This window comes from Carassius auratus, chromosome 2 (genome assembly GCF_003368295.1).
Source record: "Carassius auratus strain Wakin chromosome 2, ASM336829v1, whole genome shotgun sequence".
In the NCBI taxonomy this organism is placed as follows: Eukaryota; Metazoa; Chordata; class Actinopteri; order Cypriniformes; family Cyprinidae; genus Carassius; species Carassius auratus.
The window spans coordinates 4,200,181-4,221,431 of NC_039244.1; the positions used below are offsets into that span (position 1 = coordinate 4,200,181).

General features: G+C 34.6%; 1 protein-coding gene across 3 annotated transcripts in view; it reads right to left on the reverse strand.

Annotated features, from left to right (window-relative positions):
* LOC113113158 (calcium/calmodulin-dependent 3',5'-cyclic nucleotide phosphodiesterase 1C-like) overlaps positions 1–21,251 on the reverse strand; it is a 61,162-nt gene that overhangs the window by 28,508 nt on the left and 11,403 nt on the right. The window contains exons 2-3 of one of the 3 annotated variants that reach the window (XM_026279347.1): positions 18,370–18,420; positions 16,695–16,866 (exon numbers count right to left, since the gene is read on the reverse strand). In XM_026279347.1, the coding sequence (XP_026135132.1) occupies positions 16,695–16,866; positions 18,370–18,420 (223 nt within the window). Of the gene's footprint in view, positions 1–5,358; positions 5,386–7,938; positions 8,252–16,694; positions 16,867–18,369; positions 18,421–21,251 lie in introns of those variants that run through there. The other 2 variants (XM_026279341.1, XM_026279336.1) reach the window with 2 other exon arrangements.

Sequence of the window (21,251 nt, forward strand, 5' to 3'; positions counted from 1 at the left end):
CTACAGTGTATACTGAACTATTAACAAAAGACATTTTTTTTGTTTGACTTTATAAAGTCACAAAGATATTAATATTTGACTGTCCACATTTACACATCAGTTAAGCTTATTGTGTTCAGAAACTTGCTCCACCCGATCATAGCGAGGATAGAAACATTTTTCCTAAACACTAGGAATAAATAAATATTATTATTATTATTATTATTATTACAGCTGGAATCTTGATGTGAAGTCTGGTTAAGTTCAAATGCTGTGCAGGAAACATTATCACAAATTAAGTAGAAAGAAGGAAAATATTTTATTTAAATGAATTGGTGATTTGTAGTAGTATAGTATAGAAATACTTTTTAGTCAATAAAATGCTGAAAAATACCAAAAATCCTTCAATGGAGCAGTAACACCAGCGCTGAAATGGTCAAACTGGTTTCTTGCACATTTTTGCATTTTCTTTTCTCAAAGATAATGTGCTCTATGGCTAAATGCACATGTATGTGTTTAATAAAGATGCCGGGCAGAGGAAGTGCATTATGAGGGGACGGACTCACACCTGCTTCCACAAAGCAACTCAGTGCGATCATGACAATTACACAGAGCCTTAAAAAGCACCTGACAGGCCAGACAGAAACAGAGGGTGGCGGAGAGAGAGACAAGAAAAGATGAAAGGGGCGGAGAAAGAGAAAGGAGTGGGAGGAGAATCAGAGAGCAGAGGAATGCAATAGCATGAATCGGAATAAATCACCCCCCTCATTATCAAGATTCTGTCACTGTGGAAAGAGAGCAGGAATCAAACAGCAACATTGAATGTAAGTGAACAAGCACACTGCTCATACTACACTTTCTGCATGCAAATGTTTTGTATATACTGAATACAGTACATGATCTACTGCAGGAGTCAAAACATGTGCAGTAAATTAAACTAATCACTCCTCAATGGACAGTGCGTCCCACAATGCAGTGCACTCAACCTGATGAAATGAACTAAAAGCCATATTCATCACATTTTTTAAAGACCCCAGAAACATCAACATTGGAGTTTGTTACGGTTAGATTTATTGTAATTTTTAATTAAAAAAGCTAAACATTAAAATGTAAAATAAACATAAATATGCAATATTTATTAAAATATTTAAAAATAAATAAACTTAAAAAACGTAAATATTTTTTATTTTAAAATTACTTTTTTTTTTATTCCCAAATTTGCTCAAATTCTCATAACACTCGCTAATTAGCTATAAACATATTGTATATTTATATTTCTAATAATTAACTTTTTTGGATTTATCAGTAAGATTTTTAAAAACTTTGTCTTTGAATGCATTCCTTTATGCTCATCAAGGCTGCATTTATTTGATAAAAAAAAAACAGTAAACAGTTATTTGTGACATATTATTTCAATTTAAAATAACTGTTTTCTATGTGAATATCAGAAATCTTTCTTTTCTAATATGCTGATTTGCTGCTCAGGAAACATTTCTTATTATTATCAGTGTTGAAAACAGTTGTGCTGCTTCATATGTTTGTAGAAAATATGAGATAATTTTTCAGGATTTTTCATGAATAAAAATGACAAACAAAAACAGAAATTTATATAGAATTCTATATAGAAATTATAACTGTCCTTACTGTCACTTTTGGTCTAAATTTCTCAAAAGCAGGAAATCATGTTTTTTTTTTTCATTTTAACCGAAAATAATAAATAATATTTATTTCTTACATAAGAATTGGATAACTAGCTAAATGAAACAAGATAAGAAGATCATGTGATGACATAGAATATTTATTAAAAATGTATCACCGCATACTGTTTCACACACTTTTTTAAAGTAGACAGTATACACTGTATACAGGGTACAAACACTTCACGACACCACTTTAATTACAGATAAATTGCATTTGATTATATTTTAAGAGAAATCTGCCTGTTTGTGTCACACACTCACACAACATTCAGGACTCACTCTTATCATCAGTGGGGATGTGGAGAGGCTTTGAAGAGCTCATGTGAAGTGTGTGTGATTGCTGGTGTCATTTACCATGCAGGTGTTTCAGTACCGAATTAGCCCAACGCTCTTCACTTTACCTTCTGTGAGTGTCTGCAGCCACCACTCCAACATTCTGCATCAATTAATCCTGCATTGATTATCAGCCATATTTACAGCCTATATTTACTCAAAGGAGCCATCTCCAGGTGCGAGAGCTCTTAGACCTTCTGCCACTGTAGATCTCCAACAAGATTCACAAATTTGGATTAAAAACCAGGGGCCCGCAAAGGAAAAGCTCAATATCTTTTGAGATTAACTTCATATGCTGTTGAACTGTTCTGAATGATTTCTAAAAACTGGTCTGAATGACATAACACACCATAACATAAGATAACACAGGAGAATTTTAATGATGAAATACAGGGAAAAGAGCTTCTTAAAGAGAAAATGAAACTTGTGCCAAATTATTTAGCCTTGTGTTGTTTCTTTTTTCCAATTAATAAAAGCATAGTGTCCAAACACGCTCCAAAGCACCATAAAATGATCATATAGAGTAGTGAACTATCATTGCATGTGAAACACTGGCAATCCAATTCTTTCTATGATTGTCATTTGAACTTTATTCAAATTATTACAGTAAAATATTTTAAGTGTTAATTATTCCATGTTTTTTGTTTATATTTATATAAATACTCATGAAAATATAAGAAATGTGATATACTGTATCTTTATTAAAATATATATATACATTTATTTTATATAATTTACATATTATATAATAAATTTTTATTTTATTTTACATTAACATTCTCTTACAATAATTAGTTGTTATATACATATAGATTTTAAATTAATTAAAAGATGTTTCACAAGATAATGTTTTTGAAATATTATTACAATTTAAAATAACTATTTCCATGTAAATATATTTTAAAGTGTAATTTATTTTTTGTTATAAAAGCTGAATTTTCCATCATCATTACTCCAGTCTTCAGTGTCACATGATCTTCAGAAATCTTTCTAATATGCTGCTTTGCTGCTCAAGAAACATTTCTGATTATTATCAATGTTGAAAACAGCTATGCTGCTTAATATTTTGTTGGAAACCACAATACCTTTTTTTTTTTTTTTTGATTCTTTGATAAACAGAAAGTAAAAAAATATATAGATTTTTTTTTTGGAAACATTATAAATTTCACTTTTGATCAATTTAATGCATCCTGAATAAAATTTATTTTAGTAATTCTTACTGCTTTCTGAACTGCATATACTAATTGTACTTAATTTAAATGAACAGAAATACTACTAGTTGCATTAATAATGATGGCTCAGTTCATTGAAAATGAAAATTAATGAACGATCCTCCAGTCTTTCTTCATGTACTACATGTGTGTCTGTGTGAATGCTCTCACACACGTGTTTGTAACTGTCCTGTTGCGTCTGTAATGACAGAGTCCCAGAATGCTCTGCAGCCAATTAGCCTTCCATAATTACCCAGACTCCCATTGAGCTGTCAATCAGAGAGGAGCTGCACAGGAAGTCATCCCTCCCTCTGTTAGTGGAGGAAAGTCTCCGCTGAGCCCTCCCCATTCAAACCCACTCTCGCTCTAATATTAGACTTAACCATCTCTCTCTCTCTCTGCGTTTCTCTCATTCGCTCTTTTTTTACGTTACGTTTCAGCATCGGCTCTCCTGACATCTTTCTTTCTCTGTTATTGCCCCCCCCCCCCCAACTCTTCTCACTCATAATTGCAGAGTGCTCAGTGCAGGCCGAAGCACATTTGTTTCAACAGATGTTTTCGCCAATGCAGAGTGCCACATACTGCATTCAAACGCTGCGCCTTTTCTGTGGTTTGTGTTGCCATGTAATTCTGATAAATGCACAAGGTAACTCTACTCAATCACATGCTTACTCTATAATCACCTCCAGGCAGTTGTTATGACGAAAGCTTGGTTCTGTAATTGAGACTTTTTCTGTTTAATTCTAGTTTGTATCACACAATTCAACCAGAAAAATAGTCAGGATTGCATGAGACGAACTCAGAATTGAGGCTTACTTTCTTGCAATTCCAAGTTTATATCTCACAGTTCTGCATATCTTGCAATTCTGAATTAATTTTTTGCAATTATGAATTTATTTCCCGCAAATCTGCATTTAAATCACAAATTTGAGTTTACAGCTCACAATTCTGCATTTATAACTTGCAATTTTGCATCTATTGCTCACAAATCCGAGTTTATATCTTGCAATTATACAATTAGATCTTACAATTCTGTATGCATACCACAAATTTGAGTTTATCTCATAATGCAGCTTTTATATCTTTCATTTTTGCATTTTTAGCTTACAGTTCTTACAGTTACACTTATATCTCACAAATCTGAGTTTATTGAGATTTCTGACCACAATTCTGCATTTATATCTCATAATTCTGTTTATTGCAATTCTGCATTTATGTCTCACAATTCTGACTGTTTTTCTCAAAATTAGGAGGAAAAAAGTCAGAATTGCAAGATATAAACTGAGTTTATGTGAAATAAATTGTGAGATATTTTATCCAAAGGTGGAAACAAGCTTCCATACTTATGGGAATTCATCAGAAATTTGGAAAATATTTTAGGACAGTGGCTGCAGAAAAAAATCCATATCAAACCAACTTAAAGTCAACAGGAAGTCAAAACTGACCCCATTTACTTGTTTCTGGTGATACTGTACACGACTCGCTTTATGTTATTGCAAAGAAAAAACAATCTGTGTGAACTGCTGCTCTACTAACTTGGCTTAAATGATCTTGATCATACTGGTTTGTACTAGTAGGCCACTTTGGACCAGCAACAAACCATCTGCTATGTTCAAAAAACAATAAGTAACTCTACTCCATAACAAGATTACTTCAGAATCACGTGCCAGCACTTCTTATAAGAAAACAAGATCAACAGGAAGTCAAAACTGAGCCCATTTGTAATACGTGTTTCTAGTAATACTACATCATTTTAATACCAGTCCCCGCTAGAAAATCCAGTTTAAACTCACTTGAAGTTAACAGGAAGTCATAACAGACTTTTCTTAATGCATGTCTCTAGAACCTTTTGTGGAATGGAAATGTTCCATGGATGTTAAAGATTCTTCATGGAGTCATAAAAAATAAATAAAACCGGCTGACATTTGAAGGGAGGTCATCCACCTACACCAGTTTGGACCAGCTACCTTCAGGTGGTTTTAGCTCTATTTTTTTTTTTTTTCCAGTGAATGTTACTGAATCTGGCTAATACATACATGGAACACAAATATTAGAGAAATCACTTTTATTGCTGAAAGAGGTTTTCACAGTGGATGGTGATGAGTTCAGCACACCTCAGAACTTCTCCGCCTTACCTCTGAGATGTTTTCTTGTACTTCCTCCTGAAACAAAACGAACACCATGTTAAAAAACTTACATTTTACTACTGTACACAATTATATTAGATTTCATAAATAATAACACACACATACACAGATTATATTTAAACCCTGCTGTTTCATGGTCTAATGTATTTATTTTAACTGTAGCATAAATATGAATATGAGTTAGTATCCATAAACAAACTGTATTATTATTATTTATACATATTTTGTTAGTTATATTATTTTTAAGGTTGCAAGTTGAAAAACATTTTTGCATCCACTTTTAAAAAATTATTTTAAGCTATCAACATATAACATGCAAACACACACCCTTTCTGAAAATAAATAATAATAATAATAAAATCTCTTACTGTTTATCTACTTGATATACAGTCAAATATGTTGTTTTTTCCTTATTTATTTTTTTTGGAGACATGAACCTAAATTAATTTTGTTATGAAAGGTATTAAATTGACTTTACAGGCTGTTCAAAGTGTTTTGTTTTTACAGTGTATCACTGACAGCTCATATATGTATCTCCATTAACAACACAAGGACGGTGAAGCAAATATTCAACGCACAGGAAAATTCACAGCTGCCCAATCATTACTCATTCCTGCCATGAGCCTACACTGCTGCCTGAACTCCTTCTTTCTGTCTCCCTTTTCTTTCTAAAGTCCCCAAACACGTTTATGAGTGTGTCTTCACACCATTAAGATGTCGTATGCGCTCAAGGGCACGTGCAAAACCATGTCCACGAATGTGCACACTCTCATGACAGCTGTGCGTGTTTGAGGCTTTTCAGTGAGATTAAATGTAGATGCGGTCAGATTTACCCACTGCAGTAACCTTTAACATCCACATTTACAGCTGCTTCTACATGCCCAAAACAGCAAAACAGCTTAACATCCCGTCAACCCGCCTGGCGTCCTGTGACGGGCAGTAATCCAAACCAAGTGAAGGGACTAACACAATATTGGCAAAAAAGTGCACTTGTTTTTGGCTCTCCATTAGAGAGAACAACAACGTTCTTAAAGGAACAGTTCACCACAAATATAATGATCTGGCATTACTTTTGTGGAACACATTAAACGTGCATGTGCAAACGTGTAGAATATGTAGAATATGGTCATGCAGAATATGTGCTTTATAAAAACTAATAAATAGCCAATATGCATGCTAATAAACAACTAGTTAATAGTGAGAATCGGCCCCTATACAAAAGTGTTACCAAGAGTTCTTGTTGACGTCTGTCAATGAAGAAAAAGTCATTTCAGAGGAGGAGCAAGTTATTATGTTTGAATAAAAGATTATGAAGACAGACATTTTCCTTTTTGGATTAATTTGCACTAATGAATCACTTACAATAAGACCAGAACTATGCATTTAACAAACTAAATAGAAATAAAATTGACTTTAACAGACTCAATACACACAAAAACTCATCATACTCGTCATGAACAGAGGAAAGTTACTATTCTACTACATGAAGGGGAAAAATATATGAGGTCACCAACCAACCCTCCCCCTTTCATCTCTTTCTTGCTTTCATTCGCTTTTTCTTTCTCCTCCTCTTCTTGTCTTTTCTTCTTCACTCATAGTGAGGAAATTGCATTTCATTCTGGGATAATATAGAGACTTTTTCTCCAGCCACTCAATAACAGCCAAAGAGAAAAAGTGATTGACAGTGAATAAATGAGTTTGTCTATAGATGATGGAGCTGTTTAATATATTTTTGAGAAGTATTTGAAACATATTAACAAAAAGTCACCAGGTATCTGTGAAATGACCTATATACATATTTTTTAAAGCATCTTCTTAAGTGCATTAATCAAGAATGGTTTAAAATCATATTTTAGACACACACACACAAAAGAAACAAGATAAAAAAAGATTTTTAAAAAAACTAACTTTTTGCATGGGGCCATTTTCATGACAATTGAAAATAACAATAATAATAATAATAATAAATTCTCATTACTACAATGCAAAAAGTAATACATTTTAAAATTATATATATGTATTATTTTATTATTTTTAGTGTGTTTTTACAGTATTTGACTATTCAAATCCAGTAAGTGTCCAAAATGCTTTTTAAATGTTTAATTATTTTATTATTAATCACCATTTTCATTGTTTATTATGAATCTGACATATGGAATGACAATATAATAATACAACTTAAAAATAATAAAATAAAATAAATAATATTGTGAATATTATTATTTGTCGGTCATTATATTTGTTGTACTGCCTTTAATTTACACTGATTTAAACAAACAAAACAAAATGTATTGCAGGAAGTGACTTTCAGTAAAGAGAATCCACAAAAAAAATGCTAAATTTTCATTTAAAAAAATTATGGTCACTATGCAAAAACGGTCCTAAAACTTGGTTTAGAGTTTATTCTGATTACCGTTTCTTATTTTTTCCTTTTTATTTTTGGGTGAAAAGTGAATTTGACATGTTTACATGAGATTCAGGATGTTTGTCAATCTCTTGGATGGACACACTCTCTCTCTCTCACACACACACACACACAAGACAACATGTTGAAAAGCTCATACTCACAGTCCCCGCAGTCGGAGCCAGATTTTCTCGATCTGGTCGGGTTGTAAGTACTTGAGCGACGTGCTTTCAAACTCCTCGATCTCTCTGGTGGGAGACTCCATGATGCCAAGACAGGAAAAAACAAACTTAATCCCAGAGCCAGAGCCGGAGCAGAGGAGAGGAGAGACAGATTCCCCTCTTCAGATGAGCTGCGTTCAGGACTCTGCAGTCGTCATAACCCTGTTTTCTCCTGCTGCTCCTCCTCCTGTCCCTCGTGCTTCACTCTTGTCTGAGAACAGGAGTGTGTGAGCGTACTGCAGTTCGACCTCTCTTTCTCTTTTTCTCTCTCTCTCTCACATAGAGGCAGACTCCTGATTTCATGAGTGTTGGTGGGAGGAGCTAAGCCTCTAGCAGTGATGACAGGGAGATCAATAGTGACAAACTGGCTCTCTTCCCATAGGACAAATCACAATCGACATCTCTTTAATATCTCAATTGTTTCTCTTGGACAGCAATGAGATTAAACAAAGAGCAAATGGAGGCTTTTGTTTGAGCCCCATGAGAAATCTCCAGGGTTATTATAGTTAACTAAAACATAAATATATATTTTTTGTTACTTAAAATTAAATAAACATTATCAGAAATAAAATAATAAAGCTATAGTAGTGTCTCAATAGTGTCTAATGATCAGTTAAAATATCTCCTAGAATGTCAACAAGGCTTTAAAACATGCTCAGATTTGGCAAGATACCAATCAGAGTCAGAAATCTCAACATGAACTCAAACATTTCTCAAATTCATCCAAGAGTGAATGATCTGAGATTTACTATCCAGTATCATACTCATAAGGGAGCAATTCTCTCATTATAGCTCATAAATGCAAAATAATTGAGACCTTCACACTAGAGCTTTTGGTTTGTTTGCCATCATTTTCATGGATTGGTGTGAAAGTCATAGTTCTAACATTAAAAAAAAGACCAAATGCAAAAGAATGATAAAAAAAAACACAACAACGACATATTGCAATGGTCGAAAAGATGCTCATCTAGCATGATTACTTAAAAACTATAAAAAAAACAATTAGTAAACAATTAACAACCGTGCAAATTGATGTGAAAACACCCATAGGCAATGAAAAACTCGCTATGCAATAACATTTAGGCGTCTTATTATGCTGGAAGGGGGGTGACCGAGGAGGTGAGGGGGAAAAGGAGAAATAGAAAGGAATTAAAGTCACAAACTGTGACTAGAGAGATGAAGAGGCCAATTAGCCTGCAGCTGAAGAGCAGAGTGAGATTATACGCCTGTTAGCTGATGTGCCACCCTACTGTCAGATACACATTAACACAAACATTCACACACACTGCTCTATTCTTCACTTCCATTTACCAGATGATCCAATGATTGCTCCATTTTTCTTTCAGGACTTGCAGACGACAAACAGATTAGTCTTTAAGATCAGGAGACTTCACAGTGAACAAATTCAAGAATTCTAGAAAATAAAAAAGTCTATGAGCGGGCATTATCAATTTATTTTTTAGGAGCTGAACATTATGGAAGTTTAACATCTCGATTGGCTCTCCGAGAGAGCAATGAAATTAAGAGAGACTAAGTCTCTCGCTTCTTATATTTGAACTCATGGTTCTCTTTCAGATGGGATCTTAAAAACGTCTCCAACTATGCTCATATATACATTACTGTTCAAATGTTTGGGGGCAGTATTTATTTATTTATTTAATAAAATAATTTATTCGGCAAGGATGCATTAAATTCATCAGAATTGATAGTAATTAAATTTATAATGTTACAAAAGATTTTTATTTCAAAGAAATGCTTTTCTTTTTAACTTTCTATTCAAAGATTCCTGAAAAAAAGTGTTGCCGTTTCCACAAAAATATTAAGCAGCACAACTGCATTCAACTTTGATAATAATAACAACAACAACAAAAATGTTTCTTGGGCAGCAAATCAGCATATTAGAATGTTTTCTGATGGATCATGTGACACTGAAGACTGGATATATACACACACATACATACATATACATTAATATATAATAATAATATAATAATATCTATATATATATATATTTTTTTTTGTAATTAAGTATACATTTTATGTCCAATGGTGATAATTACATATTATGTTCAAAAACATCAAATACTCACATCTCAAACATATATTTTGTGCATCTTTTTCAGGTTGCAAAAAAATGCCTTTACTTCCCTGAAATTGCAGTGTTTTTTTTTTTATTGCCTTGAAATCAAAATAATGAATAAAAAATTGAAAAGTCAAGATTATCTATATTAAATTTGTTTCTACAATCTGAATGCCTTTGAAAAATATACTTTTAAATAACATTTTCTTTCAAATAAGAAAATATAAAATTTTCCTTGTCAACACAATATCTGTCAACTACTTTGTTACTAAACAAACACCTCTTAAAAACAATAAAACATTTTAATATTTGATCTCCAAATTACCTATTGTCAAGGAGTATATTAATCACCTGTCAACAATTGTATGTATTGTTATTGTAACAGGGAGTCAGAGGTGTTCGGATCCATTTGCAGAATTTTATTAATAGAATGGTCATACAGGCAGAAATCAGGAACGGCGTCAGGTATGTTAGGGATGTCCAGAATCATTAACGGTAACAAGCAGAGATCAGGGCAGGCAGCAGAGAATCAGAGTCGGTTATACAATACAAGATAATACACGGGAAGAACAAACACTAGGAAAAACACTCGGAAATGTCAGACAGGCTAAACAAGACTTTGCAGTGAGTGACAGTGATCGTGCTGCTTTTATGTGTGTAAATGAGGTGCAGGTGTGGCAAGGAAAATGGCTGATGAATGAGGTGCAGGTGTGGCAAGGTGATTGTGATGCACTGACTCATGGGGAATGTAGTTCGGGTGTGGTGCAACAGTATGAGAGGTGCTAGTGTCCAAGTGACATCTGGTGGTTGATGGATGGAATGGTCCTGAGTGGAGTGCCCTCTTCTGAAGTTCATGGGCACTCCATCCAATGATCGTGACAGTTATGGTTTGCAATATTTTTATGATTCTAATTCAAATAAATATTAACATGATGTTAATCTGATCTAGAAGATAACATTTGGTTGGCCAGAGAATGCCTGCAATTGAAATATTGAGTCAAAATGGAAAAACTTTTAAGTATTTTACCTGTCAATCCTTACAGTTTGACAAAAGAGACCAAAATCTGCATTTAAAAGTATTAACACAAAGTAAAATTTCTCAAATTCATTAATTAAATTTTTCTGAACTGCTAAGTACATAAAAAATGCTAAGAATATACATGGGTTTCATTGCTTCCCAGCAGTTTAGCTGTGATGTTTATTTCGAAAGCATGGAATGCTCTATAAATGCTGTTAAAAACATACTGAACCCCTCCAGAGTCGTGACACCATGCTGTGGTTCACTTATGTTCCCTTACACTGCTCTTATCGAAAATCAGTTGATTAAGTTCATCCTTCCTTTTGTTTCTTGTGCTTTTGTATTTTTCCATCTGCTTCGCACAATGGGGCCATTACATAATGGAGTTTCCTGAACACCCCGAAAATCCAATAAGGCTGAAAGCTGGGCTGACCGGCCTGAGACTAATGCAGAGATCTAATTCCTCACACTGGAAATGTTATTTCTCTAGGGAGAGGTTCAGGGACAGCTGTTATTGAAAGCCGAGACACAGCAGCAGGTTAGTGACGAAGATTTCCAAAACATGGTGAAAATCATCCATGCAATTCTGAGTAAACTGGTAAAACATTTACTATAATATAATGAAATACTTGCTTTATATAAAGCTACCAAAATGTTCATTTTGTCAGATCACACAGATACTTGAGGAACTCACTTATTGCTGCCATAATGGAGTTTTTACAGTACGAGTCTAACTGAAGTTAATCAGCCAAACTTTGACCCCCTTGGTTCTGTAACTCAAATTCTCATTATTACAATGACCTTTAGCAGTGAGCATAAAAATATAACATTAGTAGAATATCCACGCTATTCTGTGTCAGCCGCACTACACGGGTGTGCTATTCATATACAAAGCAAAGCAAAGCATAAATACACATACAAAAAGTATCCTTGTGTCGTGGCTGACACGTACGAAGTTTGCATTCAGCGGATGTTCTCCAAAATGGCGTTTAATTTAAGTGACGTGACATACAGCCAAGTATGGTGACCTTTGTGCTCTGCATTTAACCCATCCAAAGTGCACACACACAGCAGTGCGCACACACACCGTGAACACACACCCGGAGCAGTGGGCAGCCATTTATGCTGAGGCACCCGGGGAGCAGTTGGGGGTTCAATGCCTTGCTCAAGGGCACCTCAGTCGTGGTATTGCCGGCCTGAGACTCGAACCCACAACCTTAGAGTTAGGAGTTAAACTCTCCAACCACTAAGTCACGACTTTCCAGTAATTTACATCGCATCCCCCTATTAAAAACAATTATCATTCGAGTCCTGTCTCTGTGTTTAGCTTCTCCGCTCTACCTGTGTCTCCTGCCTGCTGTTCATTCCTGATGATGATGATGATGACTCTTTCAAAGGGCTTTCAATTACCTGATGCAGGAGGAAGGAGATAATGCCAGGGCAAAGTCTCAGACACATCAGCACTGGGCCGCTTTCATCTATGGAGATGCTCTCTGTGCCACACATGAGGGCTCCCCTCCGTCTACTCGGAGCTCTTCAAAGGTCTTGTTTGAAGGTCCTCGCCTCCTCCTGCTCTCTATACTCTACTATTCTTCTCTTTTAAGTGACAGTGTAAGGAGGCTGAGAGCTTCTAACCATGACGTCATGACCTCCTGTGACCCATCACATCATCACTAGACACATCAACCTTGACCAGTGGCATCACAAAACACTATAAATATGATCAGCGTGTGACACGGAAGACTGGAGAAATTTAGCTGAAAATTTAGCTTTGTATCACAGGAATAAATTACATCATAAAACACACTTATATAATACTATTTCACAATATACCGATTTTACTGTATTTATGATTTAAAAAAAAAATACAACCTTGGTGAGCATTAGAGACTTCTTTTAAAAACATTGAATAAAAACTTTTGAACGGTAGTCTAGCAGTAAAAAAAAAAAAGTACTTTCTAAAAATTTAAAAAGTAATGTGCAAACACATTATTAATATCCAACACGCACACACATCTGCAGAGCAACAGAGTCAAAGTCCATTGAAGAAAGCTGAGCTCACTGACAATAACAACAACACAATATTATGGCAAATTAATCTCAAATATGAAAAAATATCCAATTTCTTGGATTTCTTATTGTTATTTTTGTTGTATTTCTACCATCTTGGATGACTTTTAACAAATGCAACCTCATTACAGGATACATGCGCTGCTTAATATTTGGCCAGAATAAGAGGAGTCTTGAAAGGCATTCTTATAATTTAAGGCAACTACTTAAGCCTTAAAATAAAACACAGTCAACCAGCCATTCATTTTATGGGCTTACACTTATTTCACACAACAAAGACTGCAGCAAATTTAATTCCCAAAGCAGAAATTCAGATACCAATGAGCAACATTAGACTTTGGGACTAAAGAAAGGCTCTCTAGATGATCCACACCAACAAGTGGTTCTTTAAAAAGCTTTAAAAATCTTTGGAGTTGAATGAAACCAACAGACATCACAGCCTACAAAGGTGAAAGTCTCTCAAATGTCACAGGTCAATCCCAGCGGCCGTGTTGACAGAGGAAAGGTCTCACAGGAGGACGTTAGAAGGTCTCTCTCCAATGAATGTGAAAACAGCAAACCAAGAGAGAAAGCATACACCATTCGTGGACTGCATACTGCATACTGCACACAAAAATTACAAGAACCCCAAAAATATACAAGATTCAGTGTAAAGGAGCTAACTGTGGCATAACATGAAGGTCTGAGATGCCAAACGAGTCCCAAATGAGTTTAGGATGAGTCAGAGACACGAAAAATCTCACTGACTTCCAGTGGACGATTTCAAATTTGACATTTTCCCAATACTTTCCAGCATTTTTCATTCAGGGAGCTTGCATGTGGATGAATGGTTGTACTTGGTTTTTGATTTGAGGTGTTTTTCTCTCTGACTGAAAAAATTGCACTATTGTTCTTTTAATCATCTGATCCAGATGCTTTGATGAGAATATAACAGTGCCACACATCTTTGCAAAGCAATATTAAGAACATGCTGTGTGATGCGCTGAACAAATTAATGCATCTCGTCTGTGAATTCTACAAATCACTTGCGTCATAGTAAATGGGTCTGTAAAGCCATGTTGTCAGCAGAGAACTAAGTGATTGCTACTAAGAGTGCACATGCTGATGAGTGCCGTCTGAAGGAGTGGTTTTAGCATTCTCATGCAAGCATGCATTTGCACATTTAATGAACACAATCAAATAAACATTTAACAACAGTAGGTCTGATTGGAAAAATGAACTTCTTCCTTTCATAGGTGGTCGTTAAATAAGTGGCAATAAAAAAATGGCGGTAAAAATGACTAAATAGATTGAAATAAATGGCAAAAATAAATAAACAGCAAATAAATATATGGATAAATAAATTGAAATAAAAAATGTATTAACGGCTTGATAAACAGAAATAAATAGCAATAAATAAAGGACTAAATAAATGTTAATAAATAAATATCTTAATAAATGACAATAAATAAATGGCTAAATGGCAATAAATAAAATCATATTGACGGTAAGCTACTGGATTTCTTTAGATTTTCCAACTTTTCCAAGGTATTTTAATATTGACAGCAGTCAGACAGGTGTCGGTTAATGAGTCTGAACAATATTCCTCTTATTAATTAACCCTCCGATACCACCCAACATTTCATACTAACAATGCTGCTAATGAGCATTACTGCATTATGACAACAGGCAAACACACCATTAATAACAATCATTTTAAGGGTGGCATCTCTGTCGGGAGTGCATCATAATGAATATTTCGTGAAAATAATCAAATGCCACTCATTCTAATGACTAAATACTTCAAGTAACTGAAGACACATTTAAGTCGATGAGCTTTATTTCTTCGGATCGACATTTAATTTAAAGTGCTTTATCAGAAATTCTTTTTTTTTTGCATGCATGCATTTAATTCTCTCAGGGAAACTCCTTCAATGTTTTCAAAATGACAAAACCCAAATGTCACATATCAAATAATATCAAATTTCCAAAGTCACATTATTTCAGTTAACAAAGCTTTATGTCATAACGGTTTCGAAATATGTCGAAAATTCAATGGTTTGCTGCTGCCCGTGATCACATGATGAACCAGTGTTAATATAGATTTTGCCTGATCTCAGATCAGTATTATCTGCATTTACACTGTTTCGACCAGAAGGCATCACCAGTATGTCGTTTCAAGCACTTAGATTGGTTTCTTCACGTCATTAACTCTTTTCTAGACTAAAAGCGCAGTCACAGCAAAATTTCACAGGGGGAAAAAAGGCCCAATGTCTCTTGTCATTAGTGTTGTGATATATAAAGCACAGTTCACACAGAACAGTTCTTATCTTCTGACAAAGCAAGCAGCTTTTGGTTGTCAGTGTGGTGAATTGAACCAAATTCCAAGAAAAGACCAAATTGAACATTCCTGAAATCTGCAAGGGGAACTTTTTCTCCTTCACATGAAACTCCTGTTGAAATCTGATGCGATAAATGTGTCCACACAGTTAATGGCTGGGAAGTGACCCACATTTTATGACTTTTCAAGGGAAAAAAAGACAAACAATGTCCCTTAACCCTCTCTCAATAATGACACCCAAAAATAAAGCTTGGTTTAGCAGAGTCAGACTGCAAGAGACAACAGGAGTCAGTACTTAAACTCTTCTGATCTCTGACAGCAAAGATGAAAAGTCTGTTCAAAGTAATTTGACTAGAAAACAGCACAATGCTCTTTCAAAAGACACTGTTTGAACAAGGCAAATAAAACAGTCAAATAAAACAGAAAAATTCGATGTTCTTCTGTCCACACTATATTTAGTACTGCACTGAAGTGCTCTTTCATTCCTGTTTTTGGCCTTTTGATTTTACTACTAAAAACGTGCAGCCATTCTGTGCATGTTAAGATTTAGACCAAAGTGTCAGCAAAAGGAATGAAAAAGAACAAAACATGCATTCGGTTTGCAGAATTTGGATCCTATAGCTGAAAAAAGGTTCTGCAGGAATGAAGAAATTTTGCTTTTCAAAAGCACTTTACTTCCAAATTAGGCCAGATGGAACTTAGGCTACTGTCTCAGACCTGAAACACAAATATCTAAGGCCTCCAAATTATGAACATGGTCAAAACCTTACTGAAATAAACTGTACACTATCTACTACGTCTTCAGCCATCTGATTGGTAGTTTGTTATTTTTTAAGCAAGTAAAAGGCCTTTTTGTATAATTGTACAAACATACACCTTCAGGTTGTAGTTCATGTATTTTTGCTGTGAAATCAGATTTTTATAAAGTAAACATGAGAATAACTTTGATTTTGTTTGGTAATATTTCAAGAGGAACACTTTCTGGATTAAAGTAACTTGGGTTTACTTGATTATTTGTGTGTATTCTTCAGTTTGGGCTCTGAATAAAACTGAAGTGGTTTCTTTCGCAACTTTTGAAAATAATTAAAAACATTTGTTAATAACTGAGAAAACATTCCTCAAGATGCTGTTTCCAGATCAGCGCATACCATTAGTGATCACATGACCTGTAAAACAATGGTCAACCATAATAAAAGGAATAAAAGGTGAACCTGACGGCAGTTTTCTCGGTTGCTTCTGGGACGTCTGTAGAGGGAAGCTCATCCGCCAGGATCTCTTCTATTCTGCGTGGATCGTCCGGAATGTCCCTCTGAAATTTGACCTTCTCCTTCTTACCCGTCCCAGCAGTGAGCGTGTTCCAGAGTGCACTCTGAGACTTTGAGCCTGGAAACAAGATGAATCGGAGTCAAAGAAACATGTAAAGCCTTTGATAAACAATAAACAAGTCCCATGCACTCTCAGAGTTTTTTTTTTGTTGCAAAAATTGCACCTTCAGGGGTACAGGTGTTTATCACTGGAGCAGTACGCTCAAAAGGAATTAATTTGGCCTAATTTGCCCTTCTGTACCCCTTCAGTGTACATAATCGTACCATAAGAGTTCATATCAATACTTTTAGGGTAGACATTACTACTACACAGGTAATGACGGTACAAAGGAGTCCCTTTGAGGGTACAGCCCCGGTGACAAGCTGTCATACCCCGAAAGATATATTCTTTAGTACATTTTTCTCTGGCAGTATTCTGCTGTCTAAAAGCAACACATTATGTCTTTGTCAACATGTCTGAAAATTAAATTTGAATATTTTAAGTTCTTCCCATGCACTTTTTTTTCAGTGTTCTGTTTCAAAATAACGGTTATGGCACTAGTAAACCAAAATTCTAAGATTAAAAAAGAACCTAAAGTCTCCTTTAGGGATCTTAATGGCTTATATTCACACCAATGCTGTGCATATCATTATATCATTATCATTAGCTCATGTAATCATAATGTTGTCATTCAGATGTAATCTGTGTGCCACCTCTGAGTTTCCTCGGATCAAGTATTAAACTCAAATTAACTTGATAATCTTGATAGATGCTGCCATCTAGTGTCATGCCCGTGTCATGTTAAAAGAACATCAGCCATACAGCAATGACTAATATCAGAGTGAAAAACTAGTCCCAGACCAAGGCCTCTATGAAAAAAGTCCATAGCTAAATTCATTGCAGCAATAATGTAAAATATAAAAGTTTTCACCTTTTTAGTATCAATACTTTTATAGTATTCTATATTTTTAGCAGTATTTACATTTATATTTTTGTAACATTTTTTCCTCTTTTAGTTTTAAAGTTTTACTATTGTTGTGTGTTTCATAAGTTTTTGCTTTAAAAAAGCATGTTGAGGTTGAAGAACCAATGTGTATAGTCTTAAGAAACTTTCTGTGCTACAAAGAACCTTTTGTGCAAGGGAAACGTTCTTTGGATATTACAGGTTCTTCATGGAACCATACACCCTGCCAAAGAACTATTAAAAAACTTGATTTTTACCATGACTTTTCCAGTCTTTTGTGATTACTGAAGAATGGTTTTTAGAAATGGGATTTTCAATACTGTTATTAGACATTTCACAACACTTTTATAGGCTTAGAAATCAATTTTAACTTTCCCAGATTTATTTTTTCCATGACTGTGCAAAGCCTTTTGCTAAAGACAAGCTGTGAGTGTTTCTACAGAATTGCTGCAGCACTTTGTAGGATTAAAGCATCTGCTATACGATTAAATATAACTGCAAATCTGCTTCTTCATTCTGGCCCTTCCCTTTCCTATATAAAAATATGTACATTTACACAAAATTAAATGTAGACAGAGCTCTGCAAATATATTGCTTTCTTTAAAACATATACTTACGTGCAAATCTCGCCAGTGGCCTGCTGTTGGTCTCACCATCCTCATTAGCGACTACAGAGAAAAACAGAAAGAGACAGTTATATGGTGGCATTTCTCTTTCTCTCTCTCTGTGTGTGTGTGTGTGTCTAAAAACAAAAATGAGCTTATTCTGAAAGCTTTTTTTCAGTGGCTTAGTAAAATACATCATTAAAAAGCTGTTTTTGCTCCTATTTTAATGTGTCTTTTTGTATAATGTGAATATAATGAACCGAGCTGCTGGAAAAGCACGGAAGGCTGCTTTAATTTGACTTCAGCTGCTGTTATGGGAGCCTTTCATTAGGATTTGAAATGGGTCTTGATCAGTAGGGGACTGGAGGGGTGTTGTTAGTGTACTGTGAGTCACTTCTAGTAAAAAATAACATAAGAACAAGCACAAAAAGGGCAGAGAAAATCAGCACGCTCCCCAAGAAAGCCTTTTGTGATGCTTGTACTGAGAAGGGCAAACAGACTTTATTTCTATTTGCATATTTATCATTTCTATTATCAGACTACATTTTCTAACGGCATTTTGATACTAGGCTGTGATGGGTTTTTTTTATGCATGCTGCTTTGCGGTTGCTAGGGTGTTCTGGGAGGATACTGGGTGATTTCAGGTCAAATGAGCCTCTCTCTGATCTTTTTTGGACTCTAGATGTGACTCTGGTCTCTTCTTCCGTCAGCCTAAGAGATTTTTTTTTTCCTTTTGTTTTATCATTCACAACATGAAAACCATAAACCATGCAATTTAATTTCTGTCATTCATGGCCTGAACTGTGTAGGATGAGTTGCAAGGCAAAGTTGAATACTTTGGGTAATTAAATTACAGCAGATTTTTATATATTTTTTATATACCGTATATGTTTATGTACACACACACACACACACACACACACTATATTATATAATATATATATATATATATATATATATATAAACACTATTACATCTGTATGAAAATTAGAAATAAACTTGTTTCTTTAGTAATTATTCATCTAATATTTAGATTTTAATAGATTTCAATTTTTTTTTAGATTTTAAGTTTATTTTTTTAATGCATATTTTCTTGCTAAATTACTAAGATATTTAAATATAAAATTAAAAAATTAAAAAACCCATTAAAAGATTAATAAACATAAAATTACTAAAACTAAAGTTCAAATTAAAATTGAAAATAAAAAAATGTGAAAAATATCATTCTAAATATAATTAATAATACTAAAATAATGCTGACTTGGGCTTAGTGACTTGAATAAAAGTCTAACCCCAAGTATAATCAATAGCAGCAGTAATGCATGCATTTGCATTTTAACACACTAACAAGAGTTGAGTCGGTGCATTACGGAGTCGGTGTAAATCTAGTCAGTGCACAGGCAGGTTCAAAGTTCAAGAGATCCTTTAGCTGGTTTGTGAGAGCTGCTCCTGTGCATTAAATGTAAACTGCATTAGCAGAGTCAGGAAAACAAAACCAGTCGATGAGATCTCATTTCGAGTGCATACATTGTTCGAGCTGGGAAAAATCATAACATGCATTAGTGAAGTAAAACACCATATGGCCCCCATTAAGAGTCATGACATTTTGTATCGAGACCAAAACACACACGCACGCACGCTATGTTTCCCCAGCAAGCAACCCATTAAAAGCCCCCAGAGTGACACTGAGGGTGGAGAGGAAGTGGTCACACTGTTTTAGCCAATCATCATTAAATTAACAAGGCTCTTTGTCATGCTCCACTGGACCTGACTGACAACACGTCACATGTGATGAGCTCAAAGCACAATGAGCAATTGATCGCTGGGCTGCGTAACCATGACGACAGGCACATGTTTGAAAATGTCATAAAGCTTATAATGCAATGTGGAGATTCCCTGCAATCTTGTACTATGATCAACTAGTTTATCAACAGTGTTAAAAGTGCATAAACAGTTTTGCGAGTAAGGACCATTTTAAAATGTCCTTCTATAAATGCATCAGGACAGACAGTAAAAATCATCTCACACCTCTGATGCTTCAATAATAACACCTTTCCTGACCACTGTCCTCCCATGTGGGTGTGTGTTTCTCAAAAAAAAAGGCTGATAAACAGGACGGCATGTCTAAGTATGGAAAAATGTACAGTCAGGGGTTCATTATCTCAAAATAAACCTGAACAAGGTGATCAGGATCCAGACACGTAGCATTTATTTTGAGATGATGAGCACCTCATGGAAATGAAATATGGATCTGAGATGAAATAATGTTATTATGTGAGAAGGAAGATTTGAATCTAGCACAGCTATGCTGGAGACTAGTTGATTATTACCCAAAAATATCTGACCACAAGTGACCAATCAGAATTGAGTATTCTAATAATCTGTCAAATTTGATTAATGATATTACTATATGGTTCAAACTGTGCAGGATGAGCTGAAAGGCAATGTTAAATACTTGTGTTGTTATCATTAAGTAAAGCTATCTGAAATCTGAAAATTAAATTAAATTAAGAATAATAACAGAAATACATTTTACAAAATAAATGATATGGTTTAGTGATTATTCTGATTGGGATTGACCAATCAGAATCAAGTATTCATTAGGCTGTGTAATAATAGATGATGAATCCCTAAATCCTCGCAAGAATCAGTTTTAGATTATTCTGCAATATCTCTGTGGTTTCTCCTAGTCAGAAATGAGATTAAATGGAGAACAAACTGCTTTGTTAAAGCTTCTTGTTTTTCAGACTTACGTTTAAAATGACAACAAAAACTTGCCTTAAACTACCTGAAATAAAAATAAATAAATAATAAAAAATACACCTTCAATTTCAAACATTTAAAAAAAAGCACTGGCTCAAACTGTTCTCCAAGGTCTGGATATGACCTCAAAT